This window comes from Argopecten irradians, chromosome 12 (genome assembly GCF_041381155.1).
Source record: "Argopecten irradians isolate NY chromosome 12, Ai_NY, whole genome shotgun sequence".
Lineage (NCBI taxonomy): Eukaryota > Metazoa > Mollusca > Bivalvia > Pectinida > Pectinidae > Argopecten > Argopecten irradians.
In genome coordinates, this window is record NC_091145.1 from 36,176,043 (window position 1) to 36,195,529 (window position 19,487).

Genomic DNA, 19,487 nt, shown 5'->3' on the forward strand with positions numbered 1-19,487 from the left:
CAACACATGTATGCAATATTCATTAGACTGTATTTGAGTTAAAGAGGTCGGGGTGAGCCGTAGCGCGGTGGAACAACCTCTTTCAACTGAGACTAAAGCACTTGATATATACGCCTGTCGAGAGAACCCTCGGCAGGGGTACCACCGCGCTAACTCGATACTCATTCTTTTTATTTAAAATCTAAATATGAAATAAACTGTATTTCAAGCTTTAAACTAATAGCTTTTAATGATTTTTTTTTCAAACATTAGAAATTATATTATTCTGTCATTTTTGCATGATATTTTTTTTCAAATATAATGTGTATGATCAATTATAAATGCATTGTAATTGAATGTCCTATCAAAGTCTGGCTACGATTTCTTTTAAGCTTTTTATACGGATGAGTAATTAATGTGCACCAGTTAGAGACAAAGAAAAACGAATCCCCTAGAAAATACTTACAGGTAGAAAAAGAAACAGTTTGATAATTTACGATCGATTTCCTTGATCAAGCCATGGCGGTGAGATGTGAACATGTACGGTGTTGTTGTCCATGATATGTGCCACATGATATAGTAACCCCTAGAATATCGAGGTTGATATGTTTAGGATATTCTGTTTGCTGAATAAGAAGAAAAGGACATAACAATATTTATACAATGGGATTACCAAACAGTGTAGTATTTTATTGACAGTAATAGATTAATTCTTTACAATTTATAATAGAATGTCCTATCAAAGTATGGCTACGATTCATTTTTGTTCAAGCTTTTTATACGGATGGGTAATTAATGTGCACCAGGTAGAGACAAATGAAAGCGAATCCCTTAGAGAATACTTACAGGTAGAAAAAGAAACAGATTTATAATTTACGATCGAATTCCTTGATCAAGCCATGGCGGTGAGATGTGAACAAGTACGATGTTGTTGTCCATGATATGTGCCACGTGATATAGTGACTTCTAGAATATCGAGGTTGATATGTGTCAGACATTCTGGTTACTGAATAAGAAGTAAGGGACATAACAATTTTTGTACAATGGGATTACCAAACAGTCTAGTGTTTTATTGACAGTAATAGATTAATTATTTACAATTTATAATAGAATGTCCTATCAAAGTATGGCTACTATTCAATTTTTGTTCAAGCTTTTTATACGGATTGGTAATAAATATGCACCAGGTAGAGACAAATGAAAGCGAATTCCATGGAAAATACTTACAAGAAGAAAAAAGAAATGTAGATGAATAGAATAAGAAATCAGCTCATTCTAACATTGAATTTTATTCAACATTGACAACATGTTAAAACGAAAACTTCCGAAGATGAATCAAGACAATAAATCAAAGTGATCCGGAACAGTAAGAGTTCTTTTGTTTCATCAACGATGTCTATCAATCAAAATAATATTTGATAACCAATATATAAAAAACTAATAAAATATTACGTAATTATTAAATAATTATGAATGAGTAAATCCTATTCTGATGAAACCTTTCAAGCCACGTATTTTTTTAATGTTTTGAGTTGAATATGCGATAGTACGTTTCCTATGAACAGCTTCTTCACGAAAACAATTTCTGTAAGTAATGTTTCTATAAATACCTGATATTCCTGCTGGTTTTCGAATATAAAATATATAATATTGGTTCAACTCTATAGGCTATAGGTTATTTGTATAACTGTATTAATATAAGGGAGATCACTCTTACAAATAAAACAGGATATTGCACAACACATGTATGCAATATTCATTAGACTGTATTTGAGTTAAAGAGGTCGGGGTGAGCCGTAGCGCGGTGGAACAACCTCTTTCAACTGAGACTAAAGCACTTGATATATACGCCTGTCGAGAGAACCCTCGGCAGGGGTACCACCGCGCTAACTCGATACTCATTCTTTTTATTTAAAATCTAAAAATGAAATAAACTGTATTTCAAGCGTTAAACTAATAGCTTTTATTGGAATTTTTTTCAAACATTAGAAATTATATTATTCTGTCTTTTTTGCATGATATATTTTTTTCAAATATAATGTGTATGTTCAATTATAAATGCATTGTAATTGAAAGTTCTATCAAAGTCTGGCTACGATTTCTATTCAAGCTTTTTATACGGATGGGTAATTAATGTGCACCAGTTAGAGACAAAGAAAAACGAATCTCCTGGAAAATACTTACAGGTAGAAAAAGAAACAGTTTTATAATTTACGATCGATTTCCTTGATCAAGCCATGGCGGTGAGATGTGAACATGTACGGTGTTGTTGTCCATGATATGTGCCACATGATATAGTAACCCCTAGAATATCGAGGTTGATATGTTTAGGATATTCTGTTTGCTGAATAAGAAGAAAAGGACATAACAATATTTGTACAATGGGATTACCAAACAGTTTAGTGTTTTATTGACAGTAATAGATTAATTCTTTACAATTTATAATAGAATGTCCTATCAAAGTATGGCTACGATTCATTTTTGTTCAAGCTTTTTATACGGATGGGTAATTAATGTGCACCAGGTAGAGACAAATGAAAGCGAATTCCTTGGAGAATACCTACAGGTAGAAAAAGAAACAGATTTATAATTTACGATCGAATTCCTTGATCAAGCCATGGCGGTGAGATGTGAACAAGTACGGTGTTGTTGTCCATGATATTGCCACGTGATATAGTAACCCCTAGCATACCGAGGTTGATATGTGTCAGACATTCTGGTTGCTGAATAAGAAGTAAAGGACATAACAATTTTTGTACAATGGGATTACTAAACAGACTAGTGTTTTATTGACAGTAATAAACTAATCATTTACAATTTATAATAGAATGTCCTATCAAAGTATGGCTACGATTCAATTTTTGTTCAAGCTTTTTATACGGATTGGTAATAAATATGCATCAGGTAGAGACAAATGAAAGCGAATTCCATGGAAAATACTTACAAGAAGAAAAAAGAAATGTAGATGAATAGAATAAGAAATCAGCTCATTCTAACGTTGAATTTTATTCAACATTGACAACATGTTAAAACGAAAACTTCCGAAGATGAATCAAGACAATAAATCAAAGTGATCCGGAACAGTAAGCGTTCTTTTGTTTCATCAACGATGTCTATCAATCAAAATAATATTTGATAACCAATATATAAAAAACTAATAAAACATTACGTAATTATTAAATAATTATAAATGAGTAAATCCTATTCTGATGAAACCTTTCAAGCCACATATTTTTTAATGTTTTAAGTTGAATATGCGATAGTACGTTTCCTATGAACAGCTTCTTCACGAAAACAATTTCTGTAAGTAATGTTTCTATAAATACCTGATATTCCTGCTGGTTTTCGAATATGAAATATATAATATTGGTTCAACTCTATAGGCTATAGGTTATTTGTATAACTGTATTAATATAAGGGGGATCACTCTTACAAATAAAACAGGATATTGCACAACACATGTATGCAATATTCATTAGACTGTATTTGAGTTTAAGAGGTCGGGGTGAGCCGTAGCGCGGTGGAACAACCTCTTTCAACTGAGACTAAAGCACTTGATATATACGCCTGTCGAGAGAACCCTCGGCAGGGGTACCACCGCGCTAACTCGATACTCATTCTTTTTATTTTTTATTTAAAATCTGAAAATGAATTAATCTGTATTTCAAGCTTTAAATTAATAGCTTTTAATGAAACTTTTTTCAAACATTAGAAATTACTAGTTTTTCGAATATAATATAATTCTTGACTGCATTAATCCATAGAGATCACGAATAACACATTATCATCAGTCTGATGATATTTCATTGTTCTTACCACGGAGTCTGTCATTGGAATCACACATACGACATAAGTGTGTACCCGAGATTTTCGGCACTGGTGTTTTATATGTGATAATTTACAGTATCTTAGTATACAATATTAATTTAGTGATCAATCTTTCTATCTTTGAGTGTATCTCTCACACTACAGTACAGACAAATTTCTGGGCCAGGTATTCCGTACTTGTACGTTATTGTAATAGTGTTATATTTTTTACAGTTATATTAAATTTGACGGCAATAATCAGTTACATGAGCAATATAATTTTAGCTTATCCTTGGAACACATTCTGAACTAGTATTGTTGTAAGTATTGAAAATAAAAATAAAAAAATAGAACAAAAAGAACTTTTTCACAAGACAGTAGGAAATATTTATTATCAATTATACAAAGGAAACTATCTTATTTTATTTGAGATCTAGATGTATGCTATTTATGTCGCTGATTTTATTTAGAGTCATTCAAACCAAGGAACCATAGATGTATATTCAGCTCATGGAGTGCGGTGATCGCGGGAGTGAAGAGAAAGAAAGGGATCATAAACAAATGCTTTCAATTTTACTCTAATTGTACTTTTATATTCGTTTGAGAAACGTTAACTTGCAGAAAGGAGAACCAAAATTTAGTGCAATGTAGGAATGTGTATACATGCAGTAGCCCCACCACTCCTCTTATCGATTTTTTAAATGCACATTTCATGCTTAAAGATGCTCCACCGCCTACAAAGCATAAACGATACCCATAATTTAATCAATAACTGATATATATAATATGATCATGTCTATATGTTAAATCATCGCTTTTGGTGCATGGACAATAAGTATTTAAATAGAAGCCATGGCGGATTTATTTTCGGGACGCAGTTTTTTTTATACTTTCATCTAGAATTAAAATAATAAGCTCAAACTTTTCAATGTGGTAATGGTGTAAAATAAGTAACTTTTGTACGAAGAAAAATATTAATTCGTGTGTTCCTGTTTTTGATAGAGAAACTTTACCATTCGTCGGCGTTGTAGCATTTTTTAGAAAATATTGCAGTTGTTCTATAACTGTAACAGGGTCATCGCCTTAATTTAGCACAAGTCGTGCTAAAATATAAAATTGAACTTATTGATCAATACCCAAATCGCTTATTGGCGGTCATAGCTATTTTCACGATATGACGCTACTGTACTTGTCGTTACTTGTAAGAATTTAATATAGTCGCATTGAAACATATGTCAATATTGGTCTGTTCCAAAACACTGTTTTAGTTTACAATTTACTTGTGAAACCTTTTATCTCTGCATTGTACAAAATTCTCACCCTGTCAGCTATCTTAGCGTAAAATAAGACAAAGCGAAAATGAAAGCTGTGCTTGTGACATCATCATTATTACCCACAATGCTGTACGATGACATAGAAACAGGAAGTAGAATACGGTCTGACTAGTCATCGTCAAATATACCCACCTGACATATTATACCAAGGATTGAGATACCATTGTTCTATGTCATAAGATTTATTTATAACTTAAACTGCATATATATTCGGATTTTAATCGTGAATTTGGTTATTATTTTTGTGGAACTATTCAAGTGATACGACAGATTTCTCCGGTGCAGTTTGGTAAGTGATCGGATAAATAATTTTGTTTGGTTGCCGGTATTTCCCATTTGGATAATGACATTGTCTTGTTTTTTCACGCTTTATCTTTCATTTTATTAATTCCTTTGTGCTAATTTTCCATTTGAACACTATCGGTTTTGTTTCAGTGACATTTTGTTTTGTTATTCAAATGAGCCTCGGTAATTTATTTCGGTCCGAGAGTATTCGATTCCCCCCGCCGCACGTGTTGACAGTCTCCCTTACGTCCGCCATATTTTTAGCCGCATAGCTGCGACGTCTGCAGTTTTCCTGGTTAGTTACGACACTTTTTTGATGTGACATATGCTTCGGTAGTGTATTTAGTGAGTTCCATGAATCAAGCGAGGAATAAGGCCTCTTTTCTTGACGCTATGCTCTTCATGTAAGAGATGAGTTCGACTTCCTTTGTGTCATTTCAGATGTCCAGTTGCACCGATTCTGAGGACCCCCCTGCCAAGAAACCGCGGTTAGAGTCGTGTGTAGGAGAAAACCAATCATCCAACTCAGTGGAGGTTATTTAATTTTTCTGCTTTGTTTCTTTCGTTAACATGATCTTTATTTGCAATAATTTTGCATTTTTAATTTGGCTTTTGATTCGAGACTATTTCCTGTGATCATTGACCCACAGGATTTCTCACGATGCTTTCAAGTTGAAACATTGTCTGAAAAAATATCATTCAGATAGGGGGTTTTATGTTTCTGTATACTTATATTGTGATTCTGCCATTTCGAGATAATAATACGGCATTGAGAATGCATATAATATACAGTTACCATGTCATTCTTAAGTAAATGCAGAGTATTTTAAACACGACAGAAAACACCTTATGAAATAGTTTCACCTCACTTGCTATTCATTACTGGCAGAATGGTTATGTCAGAAGAATTGTGGGGTTTGTAGTAAAAGCATGAAATTTTGCAAGAACACAGAGCATCATCACCCTAACAACTTTTCAAATAGGGCCAAGCAAAATGTTTTTCAAGATGGCCACCAAATCCAATATGGCTACCAAGAACATAATACTGATTACTGCCTATTCACACAGTTTGCAAAAACAAAAATCTTTTTATACCCCTATGAAATTCAAGATGATGACATCAATGCTTAGATGAATTTACATGTTTTTGTTTTGGATAGATAAAGGCAATCTTACAAACATTTTTTTTAAAAACTTTATTTCAGTCTGGTTGGCCATGCCAACATTATCACTAGAGCTGAAATGAATTACTGATTTTGATATTCAAATATTCGTTTGATGTATTTGAATATTCGGAACTTTAAGTCATAGATCTTTGAAACTCCCAAACTCGTTCCGTACTCATTCAAATTTTCCACTCGCTACCAGAAGTAAATATGGGCTTCGTCTTTTGTGTATAACTATTGAGCAAATGCAGAGATGGATTAAACAATGTTTTTACAACAGTGTGGTGGTTATTACATCAGTATTTTGCCCTATATTACCTGTTATCTATGTGCATAAAGTTCAATTCTGATTTGTGTAACATGTGCAGATTAGCAGTCAGTCAGAAGATCGTTTTTTCCTACTTGTCATAGAGTTCTGCATGGATTGTAACCAAATTTGGCCACAAACATCCTTGGGGGAAGGGGAACAGAACTTGTTTTCACTGTGTCTCATACATGAACATGCACATGCATAATATTTAATATTTAAATAACACACATGCATAATATTAAATAATATTATTAACTTACTGTTTGATATTTTATCATTTTTTATGATTTTACTATTTTTTCAATTATGGTCCAGCAGAAAAATGTAGCTAAAATGAGTCTGTCATTGTGTTACGATTATAAACAACAAGGCTTCTTCAGTGGGCAGATTTCCCATTAATTAATTCCATTTTATGATTGAATGTGCATCTGGTACGTAATAATTTTCATCTTTATTATATTTACAATTTAATTATTACTTTTAATTACTTTTACCGAGATATCTGATCACTGTATCCGATATAAAACTTACACTGACGAGTAAAACAAAAGTAAAGATTACAAGTTTCACATGAGAATCACAGTGTAATAATGCTTCATGAGGGATATTGGAAGGGAGGTAAATATTTGTCAAATAATACTATTTTACTATTCCAATATTCAGTAAATATAAGGTCATAGCTTTTTCTCACTCCTTTTGGAATAGGGCCCGTGGCTTTGAATTTGGGAAAATGAGCGACAAAACCAAGATTTGGGTAAAATTATTAAATATGAAATAAAGCATTTTAAATAAGACTTTTTATTTCCAGTGTAGGTTATGTACTTTTCTGAAGCCAATTCACAAATATTTAAAGCCTTCGTCAACTAAGTTCATACAATGTTTTTGGATAGTCTTCAATGACCTTCGATTTTGGGAAATTTAAGGCTTGCATTGGGGAAAATGCAGAGGATTTGCCATTGGAATGGGGCCGAAATTTCTGCCCCAAATCAGGTTGAAAAAAAGCCCTGAAGGTACTCATTCGTGAATATGTGTTTCAGCTCTAATTATCACATTAACACAGTACTAATCTTCAAGTCTGTTGCTCTGCTACTTTCAGATATTGTGTATGGGCTCAAAGGTTTCAAAGGCTCCACCGGTAAATGTTGTTGTAACACGTGTTTGTGACCCTCGGTGTGATTTCGGAACTCTTTCTCTTCCTACAGTCTCTTGTAGTGTTCAGATTTGCAGGTCCAGAATAATCCTGGTTTTAGTTGGGAATGGCCTAACCTAATTAAGATTATAGCTATAGCTATATTACAACATATTAAAGAAAGCACATCAATATTAACTTTGCAAAACTCATATTTTCAGGATGGTTACCTAATAAGTTATTCTAGTATATCTGATTAATCTACTTCAACTGGTTGGTGATTTGGTGCACATGTACCATTTGTTTACAGTGAAACACATAATAACCTTTAAAACAAATTCATGGCTATAACATAGAACTTTTTATTCTCTAACAAGATTCCTATCAGATTGTTTATTGTGTATAACACGTTATGCGTATAACGAAGTAATTTTGTTGGTCCCTAGAAGTTCTTATAACACTGTTTTACTAGTAGACTGTAATGACAGAAAGATGTTGACGTCTTTGTTACATTTTCATTATAATCTGCAGCAGATCAGTGATAGAATGAATAATTGTCCTAAAAAATTGCTATACTGGTCGCCATCTTTGCATTTATTCGGTATATGATAATATTTTCCTCATCAGCATCATTGCAGCCTGCTGTGTATTATCTTTTTTTTACCTCTTAAAGCAAAAACCATCAGAATATCTGGGCTGCCTAAAACTAATTAGTCATTAAGCCTAAAGGCGTTCATTTGAAAGCATTTGTCTTGAGTTAATTGTCATTTGTTTCTTTTTCATTTATTACAATCTGTATTAGCTGCTTTTTGATATAGCCAATAAATATTTATTTGTATTTTGTCTGATCATAGATACAGATCTAGATCTACCACATGTAGATGTATTTATTGATATATATATATACACATGTAAGGGATATTGATTTCCTGTGCAAACATGGAAACAATTGATACATATATAGACAGTTAACTTGCACATGAATATATATTCTGAACATGATAATTCCTTGTGGTTTTTCATTGGTTTTCTGACCTAAATAATATATACTGGTTAATTAGCTATAGAAATTTACTTAATCTTTCGTGAGCTGTTAATAACTATTTTTCATTAATAATTTGGTACATTATATTTAATTGATTAACCTACAAAACATTTGATCCTTTTATATGTTGATTTATTATCAATGCACACATTCCTTGCTTGATATTTGGTGTTTTTGGTTTTCACATATCTTTTATCCCCAAAAATAGAACCTTCTCCCTGATACATAGTACCATTATCAAATTTTTCTTGATATTTATTGTACACCTATTATATATGCAACTACTCAGATGATATTGAAAAAAACTGTAACCAGTTACCTGCTGTGTGCTTTTAATGTTTATTTTAGTTTCTTTTCTGAATCACTTACAATGCATGCGCAATATTCTTTTTATTTATCTTCAATTATTTCAACAATATCATTTAGTTGGCTCAATATGTACACTACGTATACCCTCTCGGAATGTATATGTTGGGTCAAAGAGCAGAAAACTATATCTTACTACGGCTAATTTACATGTATACAATTACTTTATTTAAATTTCCTGGCTTGTTATAAATTAACTTGGGTTAGATTGTATTGATCAACTCCTGTTATAATCTAGCTAGGGCTAATCCTATGACTTTCTCCATCCTCAAGTCTTTTAGGATGTTTTAAAAGGAACATTTATAAATTTTGTTTCGGCATAAATTAACCAAAAGTAACAACTCGCATTGTAATAAACTAATATATGATTTTGAATATATATATAACATAGAAATGTACATAAGATTACTTCACTGCATTTGTTATTGGTTTTGCTGAATATAAGTGAATATAAATGTATAGGAAACTGAAAGTGAAATTATTATATATATGACCAGTATATATAGTTTGCATACACTACTCCTACAGTTATACTCTCGTTCCTGTCTAGCTTAGACAGTGTAAAGGGAGACTTAAAGTAATTTACACACAGCTTATGGGTTTTACCACTTAACTCTATTGCAATTTTCTTTGTTCTATTTTAAAGTTTCTAGGTAAAACTATACACTGTGATTGATAATACATGTATGTACATGTATGTAATCTGTTATTGTTGATAGGATGTTCAGGATATAATTTTGTGCTCTTCTAGAAAAAAAAAATTCCTGGATTGTTAGTCCACTCCTTAATTTGTTTCCTTCAGGTATGTTGATATGTATACACCTACAAATGGCTACAATGCGAATAATTTCTATTCCTTTCATACAGAATTCTAGTATTCTCTTTTAAACGGGTTGTGTGTATATATGCTTAAGTAGTCGTCTTACATTTACATATGGTTATTACTGTTGTGAATTTTTTATAAAGTACTACAGTGGCTAATTGCAATTGGTATGTACTCTGCTAACTTGCCACTGCATTATCCTGTCCTGTTGCATAAGATCTGTTGTCATCATCATAAAGAGATGAAATGCTATAATGGAATCAAGCACCAAGTTTTATGAGCCAGGATTGTGGCATACTGCGCTGCCTTGCTAATGATTAAGATGTCCTTATATATAGTGTGCATTAGAAAGAGATCAAGTTCATAAAGTCTTTTGTGTATTTTTAAAAATATCTTTACAATTCAGGTTATTTTGGATTTTCTTTCCAGACTATGGCACAAAATGGGGCTGAAGAGAAAGGAGATATTGATGAAAGCCTGTATTCCAGGCAGTTGTAAGTAATTTCCTACTCAGGGACCATTGAAGTGGTCAATTTGTACTATATTATGATTGGATTAGAACCAAAAATGAATAATGTAAAAATAGATTTGTAGCTAATAGGGATGTGAAAGCTTCAATATTATTCATGTTTTAAAAATTAATGCACATAATATTCATGTAGTTACTACATCAAATATTCATATTGTTATTACATCTAAGGGGCTGAGTGGTTAAGATGTCCCAACATATTACCACAAGCCCTCCACCTCTGGGATGCGGGTTCGAATCCCATGTGGGGCAGTTGCCAGGTACTGACTGCTGGTTGGTGGTTTTTCTCTGGGCACTCCGGCTTTCCTCCTCCAACAAACCTGGCTGTTAATTATATATTAGGACATTAAAAAACTACTAAAACCAAAACCAACTTAATTATCACATCAAAGGAGAATTCAATAAAAGAACAGGATAAAGAAATACTCTACTATTTCTCTGATGAATCCACATGTCTATCTGTCCAAATCTTGTACTCGTAAATTTGGAAGTAGAGTTTCTAAAAATGGGTCAGTTTAATACTGTTAGACTGCTTAGCTTTGACCATATTGAGTAAGACCGGACTTATAGATGATGAGGACATGTGGAATGATACTTTTGGAATCATCCTTGCTGGTATATGTTGGTTGTTACAGATATGTACTTGGACATGATGCCATGCGGAGAATGGCAAACTCCAATGTCCTCATCTGTGGGATGAAAGGTTTAGGTATCGAGGTGGCAAAGAATGTTGTCCTTGGTGGAGTGAAGACCGTCACCATTCAGGACACTGAGAATGTTTCTTGGATGGACTTCAGCTCACAGGTATGGCATCAACTGTTCAAAAATAGAAAGTTGTAACTTTCAAGGAATCTGTATTGTTATTAAACATGTATTTTCAAATGTCTTTTAAATAGGCCTCCCATTATTGCTATAAAATAAAATTTAAGCAAGAAATGGCTGTAAACAAGAATGGTCTTGACTTCTAAAATGAGTAATCTTTTGCTTTTGAGAAAAAAAGGAACAAATGTATTCATGTTATGCTTAAAAGCGGTTGACCAATCTTATTTCAATTTGTGATCCTATTCTCTTATGTATTAGTTTACCCTTTTCTGACAGTTATTCATATGTGTCTTTGATGTGATAATTTTCCCTTTTTTGACAGTTTTTCTTGCGTGAGGCTGATATGGGGAAGAATCGTGCCACCGTCTCTCTCCCTCGTCTTGCTGAGCTGAACACTTATGTTCCAGTCTCCTGCCATACTGCCGAGCTGACAGAGGACTTTGTCAAGAAATTTCAGGTATGTGAAATGTGTCGTATACGTAGGAATCATTTCTGGAAGTTCTTCTTGTTTGAGAACATCAGGGCAGAGTTTCACAAACATTTCTTAACTTTAGATTCCCTATAGGAAGACCTAACACATAAAACATCAGTTGGAGTTCCTAAGCTTAAGAGTTTTACCTTTACTTCTGCCCTACCTATAAAAAATTTAAAAATTAAAGAATGTTCGCGAAACATTAGCCAGGATATAGTACTAGGCTAATAAAAAAGTATTGCAAAGACCCTTGTTTGGAAGTAAATTTGATTATCCTGTATCCAATGCAATGATATTGCATGTGTGTATCCACCTTGTTTATGGCATGTAAAACTGTGTTTGCTTTGTAATCATTCATTGTAATGTGTTACTGACTGTGTAGGTGGTTGTACTGACGAACTCCGACTTTGATGAACAAATGAAAATTGGAGAAATATGCCATGGCAACAACATCCACTTCATAGCTGCTGAATCTAGGGGTTTGTTTGGGTAAGTATTGCTTTATAGGCTTCCAGATATATTCAAAAGCATATAAGAACAATTATAAGAATATTGTAATCACGGGATGTTGGTACTAATGTACAGTAAATTGTACCTCGTCGTTTTGGGATCTGTAAACCGCTGTATTACTTCAGCTTTTGACACCTAAGTTAAACCAAAACCAACCTTGTAGCTATGTGATTCTAAAGGTAACAGTTATGTATTTATTGCTGTTACAGGAAGATTTTCTGTGACTTTGGCGAGAACTTTACTGTGTATGACACTGATGGAGAACAGCCAATTAGTAACATGGTGGCCTCCATCACCACGGATACCGAAGGCGTAGTCACCTGTCTGGACGAGGCTCGACACGGGTACTCGGACGGCGACTATGTCACGTTTTCTGAGGTCAAGGGTATGACACAGCTAAATGGATGTCAGGCAAGGAAAATCAAAGTCTTAGGTAAGCATCACAATATAAAATTCTCTTCATTAAAATTAGTTAAATTTCAAACATATTAACTGCAATATAAATTTCTTAGATATACCCTTGGTAATTGTATGTGATCACACATCAACAGGCATGTATATATTGAATTATAACTTAAGAGCCAAAGCCAGACCATAGCAGTAATTAAATTCGTAACACACCTTCAAAGCAGATCAAACCAACTGTAGAAGCTAAAGCAATGTATTTTGTTACTATCTAATTATAGGTAAAATAGGTGATTTATCTTCTGGTAGTAGTTGTTAATGAAAAGAAAACATTTCTACCCACTTTTGGCCTGCAAAAATCTGAAAGTAAGTATAAGTATATTGGTTGTTCGATTTATGTTCGAAATGAAAAGTCTTTAGAGAATGTGGAGTTTTTGAGTTTGCTGTGTTGCAGGACCTTTCACATTCAGTATTGGAGACACTACTGGATTGTCTAACTACACTCAGGGAGGTGTAGTCACACAAGTAAAGATGCCACAAACCGTTAAATTTGTAAGTATAAACAAAATATATTTAAACATGTATACTGTATTACATATGTGAAATATTGAAAAAATATGTGAAGAAACAATGATTATCAAACAAGGTCTTTAATACATTAAAACATCATTATGTATTTTGTACCAATTTCAAATTTTAATCAAAATTTTACTAATGAAATAGAAACGTTTGAATTATCTGTATATAATAACTTACATGTTTATTTCAACAGAAATCTATTTCTGAATCTGTCAAAGCACCAGAATGTGTGATCACCGATTTTGGCAAGTTTGATCGCCCAGCACAGCTACACATAGCATTTCAGGCTTTGAGCGAGTTCAAAAAAACAAAGGGATGTCTACCAAAGAGTAGATGCAAGGTATATTTATAGATCTTTCATTCCAGTATGTAATATAACAATCCCAGGATATAAAATTTAATTGTCCTTGTAGCAATATGATATCAAATTACAACTAATTTGAAATCACATATGAATCTAGGGCAAATGTAATATAATTTTATAACGATCCCAGGCTATGAAATTTAATTGTCCTTGTAGCAATATGATATCAAATGATAACTAATTTGAAATTATATATGAGTATAGGTCGAATGTAATGTAACAGTCCCAGGATATGAAATTTGATTTCGGTTTAGTCATGGTCATTGCACATACACACAAGTTGATAATATATCTTCCGGCAGTTAATTCAGGAACATCGTCTTAGAAGTCCATATAGGAAGTTATTTCATATCTAGGAAGTTGTTATTCAATTATTGCCCGTCATCACTTTGGAATCGTGATGTTTACGCCATTCCTGCTTCAGGACCGTTATATTACAAGTGTATATTAAGGAAAGAAGTACCAAAGTTAACATGCTAGTAAAGCAATGAAAATACTGAGCAAAGAAGTAATTCCAACAGTGTGGAGAAAGTATATTTGCCAGATTGTCAAATTTTCGAGGCAATCCGCCATTTTATCAAGACACACAGAATACATGTTTTAGTAGTAATTGGATCAAACTAATTTGTTCTGTTTGGAATTAGATTGAGTCAATATCAGTAAGTTGACAGCGTTGTATACTCATAAATCAAATCAAGGTTTTTGAGAAATATTTTTTTAGATTTGTATGATAAAAACCTCTTTGCTTTAGGCCGATGCTGATGAGTTTATTGCCATGGTGAAGGATGTCAACAGTAAGTCAGAAGCCAAGGTAGATGAATTTGATGAGGATTTGTTGAGAGAATTCGCTTACACAGTTCGTGGTGACATCTGCCCAGTGGCAGCCGTGGTTGGAGGTATGACAGCCCAGGAAGTGATGAAGGCATGCTCTGGTAAATTTAACCCTATATTCCAGTATGTGTATTTTGATGCACTGGAGTGTCTACCTGCCGACAAGGATACTGTGCTCACGCAGGAATCCTGTGCACCGGTGAGTCTCTACCATAAAGCTATGGTGTATGTAGTATTAAACATATTTACATTCTGACTGTGTCGTCACTATATGAATCAATCAACTGACGAAAACAAACATTTGCCTATGAAAACACTATGAATACGCTAACGCGCTCCATGGGATATATGGATAGCTTCTGCTATTCATAGCCGCTATGAAAATTAGAAAAAATACATTCAATTTCTATATAAATACAAAGTAAAATATATATGCACTTATCTTAAAGCAAGTTATATGCTCATAGGTTTAAAGTGTATTAGTAAAAGTGATGGGGATTACAGCTAGTTATTTTACTGTATAGTTACTTTATTAGGTGAAGGATCATACAATTTTCATGTACATAAATGCCAGCGAATAAAGTGGAATGAATGACAAGAAAAACAACTTGTCTGGCTTATTACCGCTAGATAAATACAATGCTCTCCACCAATCAGTATCAAAGAGAAATCCACATGATGAAGCAATTATTATATCTCAATAATACATCTCACAAAAATGATGATAAAGATATTTGATTAGGGGAACTTAATATATGTGAAGCATTTACCTTCAAATCTGAAGATAATAATAGTGGTCTATTATAAACAGTATTCTTTGTTTTATAGGCCGACAGTCGATATGATGGACAAGTGGCTGTGTTTGGGAAGGAATTCCAGAAGAAAATGGGCTCATTAAATTACTTCTTGGTAAGTTTTTTTTTAGTCCAAGTGTATAACTGATTACCGATTAGCGATCATTCAACTTCCAACAGGGAGTATTTCATTCATTCAATACATTAACTGAAATTCCTTGTGACCAAATTTTGCTTAATTTATCCATTAAAATACATTCTATCTTGATATTGTATTTGCATGATGGTCGAAAGAACTTATTCATGTGCGGTTTTTTTAGGTTGGAGCTGGAGCCATTGGCTGTGAGATGCTGAAGAACTGGGCCTTGATGGGGCTCGGTGCAGGAGAGGGTGGAAAAGTGATTGTAACAGACATGGACATTATTGAGAAGTCTAACCTCAATAGACAGTTCTTGTTCAGACCTTGGGATATACAAAAACCCAAGTCCTCCACAGCAGCTAATGCTGCCAAGGAAATGAATCCAAACTTAAATATAGAATCACAAGAGAACCGCGTGGGTGATGACACAGAAAACATCTATACAGATGCCTTCTTTGAGAAGCTTGATGGTGTTGCTAATGCTTTAGACAACGTTCATGCAAGTAAGTGTTAGGTTAATTTCTACAGCAGTAAATCTATGTGAGTCCTAAGTGTATAGAAGTGTGTAAAAATCCTCGGAATTTCCAACAATAGGTCAATTAAACATTGAAGGACCCATTGGATTTAGCAAAAGGAATTACTGCCGTTCTATCATAAGATTGCACGATTGTGTTACAGTACTAGTGTATCGACTCACTGTAGTAGATTACATCGCTACATGGTACAGATGAAGTGTCTATGTAACACGCATTGTGATTGGCTGAAGTGTGTATAAACATTACACAACCTAATTCTACATCCGCGGGAAAACACCCCAGTTTAAAATAGCCCCTATTTGTGCAATCGGGACGTTCTAAGTACGTCGAAACAATTACAAATGTTCAAATAGATAAACATCTGAAAAATTAATATTTGTAAAATACAACTATTACGCCGTAAAAATAAATAACGCTGATATATAGAATTCGCGCTGTAATATACATGACTGTTTTGATCCCGGGTGTTTTTTTCCGTAGTACACCTAGCACATGTAACGAACTTGACTGACAGAGTTTCCTGAAATAGCTGTTGTAAATATATAAATAATATGATTGGAAAAAATCAAACATGGAAAGAGATAACACACAATCAGGTTATACTAGCTGTAGAAGAATACAGTGGACCCGCGATAATCCGGACGCCGATAGTCCGGAAAACTCACAATCCGGACGAAAATGTCGGGGAACGGATTTCCATAACGGTATTTATACTCACTAGTCCGGAAATTCGTATTCTGAATCCGGAACTCCATTTCGGGAACGGAATGTAATTTTCGTTAATAAATTCCCGCAATAATCCGGACAATTTGTTGTCGCGACGTGCCGAGAAAATCCAAAGCCAGCTACAATCATGTGTACAATACACACTATCACTTGTCACTGACTGCGTTGTCATAACGACGGCTGCCAGGTCATAGCCACGGGCGTTTACCTGAACACCTTTCCCACACGGGTACATGCAGTCATGTAACGGTTCATTAGTTTTCTATAGGAGATCAAACTTCAGTGTTGTAATTGAGATACGCAATATATTTTTAGCCACACGCTTTTAAACATGCAGTTTGAGTTTGGGTACGGGTACGTATGTTGTAGATACCTTACTTGTTTCGCATGCAGAATATATCGCTATGAGTATCGGATACAACAAAGTGAGATAATACTCACAAAATTAATAATGATTTTAAATGTATGTGAATCTATTCGAATTCATCGTCTGTGGTATAAGCTATAAAGGCTACGGCATATGCCATTTACACGTGTGTGATATTGTGCACGAAGTTAGACGTGAACGGGCGCGTGGTTGTTACACAAGTCTGTAAGTCGGAAAGCAAAGACTTGTGGAAATGGTGATTAAAAACACACATTATACAAAATAACAATTATATAAGTTCATAAAATGTTCACAACTATTTGTTATCATAGTTTTTTATGCCAAGAACGTAGATAATAATGATCCTTGGTTAGGCAATTTGCCGTACGACAGATCAAGAGTGGGATAGGTAGTTATATGCATACATAGTGCACAATTAACGACGTCACAGCCTTATGTTTCGTATTTTGAAAAAGAAATACGTTTATTTAATATTCTTAACGTAATGATATAAGAATACCTATAAAACATAACAAACGAAGTATTAATTATAATACACGTATGTTACATAAAAGCCTATCATCGATTACAAGGTCAAGGGGAGTAACTCGTACGTGACAATTTAATTGACTAAGAACACGGAATTCGTCAGTCCGGAAAACTCGTAATCCGGACGGTTTAGGCTGGGAACCAAGGTGTCCGGATTATCGAGGGTCCACTGTACATAATATTGATTTAAACATAATAATACTGGTACCGTTAATGAAGGTCAAGAAGAAAGTATCTGCTAAAACATAACTGTTCAGTTTCAAAATTATAGTAAGGTATATTTAAAATGTTAATTAAACTCTTAATTTGAACTTTATACTGAATAATAAAGTGTGGAAGTACTAAAAATCGTCGATCGCCAAGCTGTCTACGCGTGCATTTATAAGTTACCGGTACATGTGTGTTTGCACACATGTGTAACGTTACGTTACTAACGTATTTTAATCTCTCGCTAAAATTGCGCCAAAATTAGAAGCGGTTCAACCGATCACAGCCAAAATTAGAAGCAGTCCTCAACCGATCATACGTCGACATGTCAAAGCCACGAACCGATCTAAAAGTACGCAAAAGGGTACAGTAGTGAAAATGATGGGGTGTCATATGGAAATATATCTAAAGCGGTCGGCGTTTGTAAATCCACCTGTCGAAACATCGCAAAGTTGTACGAGGAACAGCATGGTTCTCTGCTTCCACGTGTTCGGCCTATCATGACACCAACAAAGGTCAGTGAAGAAGTTGTTAAATTCGTTGAATATCAGAAGAAAATGAAACCAAGCATGGCAGGCTAAATAATTGTGTACACACGTTTTTCTCTTCTATTTTTAGATCAACTCAACCAATCACAATGCGTGTTACATAGACACTTCACCTGTAACATGTAGCGATGTAATCTACTACAGTGAGTCGATACACTAGTACTGTAACACAATCGTGCAATCTTATGATAGAACGGCAGTAAAAAGACAATTGAAAAATAGTAACAGATTGATCACTGATATTATGAAATCTATATTACTGAAAGATAATAGATTGAACTTTTATCACATAATCTTCCTGACATCCAGTGACTTTGTCCCTATAATATTTTTGTATATGTCACTAGTCTAATATGACCAGAGTGCTGGAAATTCATTGTGATTTCATGACTTGACATTTGTAAGCAATGACAGGATGTCAGGATTCAAGAACATTGTCACAAAAAGGCAACAGATTTTGACGTCAAGAATTTAAGAAATATAGTTTGTAGTTTGGAGATAAAACGTATCTTAAGTTTGTGTTCATTTCATATTGAAACTTGTGTTTAGTTTTAATTTTTGCTAGCCAAGGCTGCTAAAAAAAACTCCTAAAAATTTCCTATACTCATTTGAGAAGATCTCATGTAAAATCAACACTTATTTAATTAATAAGATCCTATATATATTATTTTTGATTTATATTGTTTGACTTCATTGTATTTTGCAGGAGTTTACATGGACAGACGATGTGTGTATTACAGGAAGTCTTTACTAGAATCAGGTACTCTAGGAACAAAAGGAAATGTACAGGTAATCAACATCATCCTTTCTTATATTATAGTTGGAAATAACAATTGAAGTATGAATCACTGTGAAAAAGTTGTTG

At 33.8% G+C, this 19,487-nt stretch overlaps 1 protein-coding gene across 6 annotated transcripts in view; it reads left to right on the top strand.

Annotated features, from left to right (window-relative positions):
• Positions 1 to 5,208: 5,208 nt before the first annotated feature.
• LOC138304820 (ubiquitin-like modifier-activating enzyme 1) overlaps positions 5,209 to 19,487 on the top strand; it is a 35,042-nt gene continuing 20,763 nt past the window's right edge. Inside the window, exons 1-14 of one of the 6 annotated variants that reach the window (XM_069245124.1) lie at positions 5,209 to 5,409; positions 5,847 to 5,939; positions 7,978 to 8,016; positions 10,674 to 10,738; positions 11,409 to 11,577; positions 11,918 to 12,052; positions 12,450 to 12,556; positions 12,787 to 13,010; positions 13,437 to 13,534; positions 13,755 to 13,901; positions 14,677 to 14,955; positions 15,585 to 15,665; positions 15,871 to 16,192; positions 19,329 to 19,411. In XM_069245124.1, coding sequence (XP_069101225.1) covers positions 5,847 to 5,939; positions 7,978 to 8,016; positions 10,674 to 10,738; positions 11,409 to 11,577; positions 11,918 to 12,052; positions 12,450 to 12,556; positions 12,787 to 13,010; positions 13,437 to 13,534; positions 13,755 to 13,901; positions 14,677 to 14,955; positions 15,585 to 15,665; positions 15,871 to 16,192; positions 19,329 to 19,411 — 1,842 coding nt within the window. In that variant the 5' untranslated portion in view covers positions 5,209 to 5,409. Of the gene's footprint in view, positions 5,410 to 5,557; positions 5,701 to 5,846; positions 5,940 to 7,977; positions 8,017 to 10,149; positions 10,224 to 10,673; positions 10,739 to 11,408; positions 11,578 to 11,917; positions 12,053 to 12,449; positions 12,557 to 12,786; positions 13,011 to 13,436; positions 13,535 to 13,754; positions 13,902 to 14,676; positions 14,956 to 15,584; positions 15,666 to 15,870; positions 16,193 to 19,328; positions 19,412 to 19,487 lie in introns of those variants that run through there. The other 5 variants (XM_069245125.1, XM_069245126.1, XM_069245127.1 and 2 more) reach the window with 5 other exon arrangements.